We start from the raw sequence: 2,843 nt of genomic DNA, 5'->3' as shown, positions 1-2,843 counted from the left end.
AACAAATTTGTGCAAAACAGCCAAAATGGCCGGTAATGTATATATCCCAAGCAGAATCGTAAACATGGCAAATTGGTTTTCGGTCACCTATAACAATTAAGTTAATTTACCTTTTTTAGTCTTTTGTGAGTTAAAGTCACAATGCAAGATTTACACAATACACACTCTCGTAGATAAAAATTTTTTATGAACCATGGTTCACATAGTTGTGTGAACCATGAATACAATGTACATTTTTAATATATTAAAAATACATCATTTGTATACTGAATGTACATTATTTGATACTCCATAAGTCTGTAATATACAAAATAATGTACTTTCTATTTATGATCTATATAGTTGTGTAGAGCATAATCTATAAAATAGTGATTGGTACCCTCAGCAGTAGCTGGAGTTCCCTGGTCACTCAAAAAAATACATAAAATGATTATTAAAGTACATACAAGGTAAAAGCCAAAAATAGAAAAAGAAAAATCTCGCAACATATATAATTCTATTAATGTATGTTATTGTGGATCTAGCGTCTACTGGAGTGGTGATTGCAGGTGGTAGAATCTGAACTTTGGGACAAAAGCTCATCCAAGAGCTCAGGACCCAAATCCTCAAACACCACAACATGACTACTACTACTACTGTTTTTCTTAACTGATCTTTTCGTCGTCCTCGTACCATCGAATCTTGTGGAGTTGCTACATGATGATGATCGCTTCTTGTTGTTCTCCTTTAGGGCATCAACCGGCGACGACCCAGACTTGCAGCTGCACTTGATTTCCTGTAGAGATTTCCGGACTCTCTCCGACGGGAAATTCAGGTAGGTTGAGGGGCCTCGGATCAAGAATGCGGCTTGGTCGTAAGCCAATGCGGCATCCTCGGCGCTGTCGAAGGTCCCAAGCCACACTCTCATTCCGTTCCTCGTCGAATCTCGTATCTCCGCCGCGTATTTCCCCCACGCCCGCTTCCGTACCCCCACGTACTGTTTCTCCTCCAACTCCGCCGCCGCCGCCGCCTTTACTTCTTTTGCGACAGAAGCTTCGGGTTTTTGCGACGATTTGACGCCGCCCTTGTTCATAAAGCTGGATATGATGATTTCGTCTTCTTCTGCACTTAGGCATAACGCATCATTATCCCATTGATCACAATCAAATGGAATTGCATTAATATTATCCCAATGCAAATCTTCCATCTTTGAATTGATCGAATTCTTTGAGGGCTCCCTCTCTTTGTCTTCTGAGTTTTGACAATCGAAAATGATTGGAAACATATCGTGTCATCATAGGATTTATATTGCTGCCTTATGGTATTGTTTATTATATTTTGAATGGTTTAAGGAAGAGTATACTAAGTTAAGTAATTAATGAATATAAAATAGCCAGGTTCTAGGAAAGTGCCAGGCTGGGTAAATTGTCTTTAAGTGAGTATGAGGGGGACTATTATTAGAGGGAGGAGTACAGTAATCGTGCATCATAATTCATAATTTAAGATTAGTGGAATAATTTGTGTGTGGATGGTTTATAATACTTTAATCAAGAGTAACTAACTAATAATAAGTTAAATCTTGCTATATTTTATTCATTCCAATATAATAATATTTACATTAAATAATAGTATTTTAATTTATTAGTCAATAGTATTGAGATAATACTGCTTTTCATTCTTCAAACATGGTGTCTGGTATCCTCACTTTTGGTCATTAATTTTCAATTTGGCAACTTTTATTTATCCACTCTCAGAGGAATAAATAATCTAAATGCTCAATTGCTCAGTGCGCACAAGGAAACTGTCCATTTTAAACATAATCTTTACATTATCACCGATGAAGATTCAAACCTTGATCTCTTCTCCCAAATACTGCTTATTAAACCAGTGTGCTAAACTCGTGCGGACAATCTTTCATCAAAATCTGACGGAGGGATTCCAGCGAATGCAACTCCCAAGCATGGCAAAGTGAAACATTTCACTAGGAAGTCCGAGCTCACCTGACAATGTGATTATATTTGACCAATCTGAGTTTCTCGATTTTTATAAAGTAACTTAATTTGGTCTAAAATGTCTCAAATACATTTACTTTCACCAAAATTCACTCTTTGTCAATTGAAGGCATTACAAATATAATGAACATATATAATTATGTAGATTTAAAACCGTTGAAAGGTTAAAAGTGATTAAACTAATTGTCAAGAACTTAAAATAGAAATGACATTATATCTAATTGATAAATCAAAAGTGATATTAACTTTAATTCCATTCGTATTCATCAATTTGATACTTTTTGACATGATTTTATGTTATTAAGTAATCTCGTAAAACCAATCAGTTTGTAAGTAACTAAAGGAAACTGAAGGTTATACTAATATGGTGCGACTAGATAATTATCATCATTTCACATTCAAAAAAAAAAAGATAATTATCATCATTTCAATTTTTTTTTTTTTTTTTTTTTTGAAACATCATCATTTCAATATTCTAAGGGCTAGCTAAAGCTAGCCGCCAATAGCCATCGAATTTGTCTTAGCTTCAAAACCATGGGCTGCTCGGTCAAGGTTTGTCAACCTATTAACTTATTAAGGTTGAGTCGTTGAGATTCTTCTTCATTACATCACATCAATCTATCACTCATAAACATTAGATTTACACATGATGATGAATATATATATAAATATGCCTCCTAAACTGACTGAACTAGCAAGCATCAACTTATAATATAATTTGCATCCTCTAATAATCATATCATAAATAATTGTCACTTCTTCGATCTCAAGTTTTTTGTTATCCAATTTACTACGCATATAGATCTTAGTATAATTGCATCATAAAAAATAAAATAAAAAATTAAAAAAAAA

At 34.1% G+C, this 2,843-nt stretch overlaps 1 protein-coding gene across 1 annotated transcript; it reads right to left on the bottom strand.

The window, feature by feature from the left end:
- Positions 1-514: 514 nt before the first annotated feature.
- On the bottom strand, positions 515-1,186 carry LOC109172488 (ethylene-responsive transcription factor 1B-like). Its single transcript, XM_019321645.1, has one exon. It carries the CDS (start codon positions 1,184-1,186, stop codon positions 521-523), a length of 666 nt encoding a protein of 221 aa, XP_019177190.1. The 3' UTR covers positions 515-520.
- Positions 1,187-2,843: the final 1,657 nt, after the last annotated feature.

The sequence above is a fragment of the Ipomoea nil genome, unplaced genomic scaffold, assembly GCF_001879475.1.
Source record: "Ipomoea nil cultivar Tokyo-kokei standard unplaced genomic scaffold, Asagao_1.1 scaffold0418, whole genome shotgun sequence".
Classification (NCBI taxonomy): domain Eukaryota; kingdom Viridiplantae; phylum Streptophyta; class Magnoliopsida; order Solanales; family Convolvulaceae; genus Ipomoea; species Ipomoea nil.
The sequence above is the reverse complement of the archived record's forward strand: the minus strand, read 5'-3'. Positions and strand labels throughout refer to the sequence as shown.

Coding starts and splice junctions, on each gene's coding strand:
- LOC109172488 (XM_019321645.1), bottom strand. CDS start 1,186: ATGGAAGATTTGCATTGGGATAATATTAATGCAATTCCATTTGATTGT.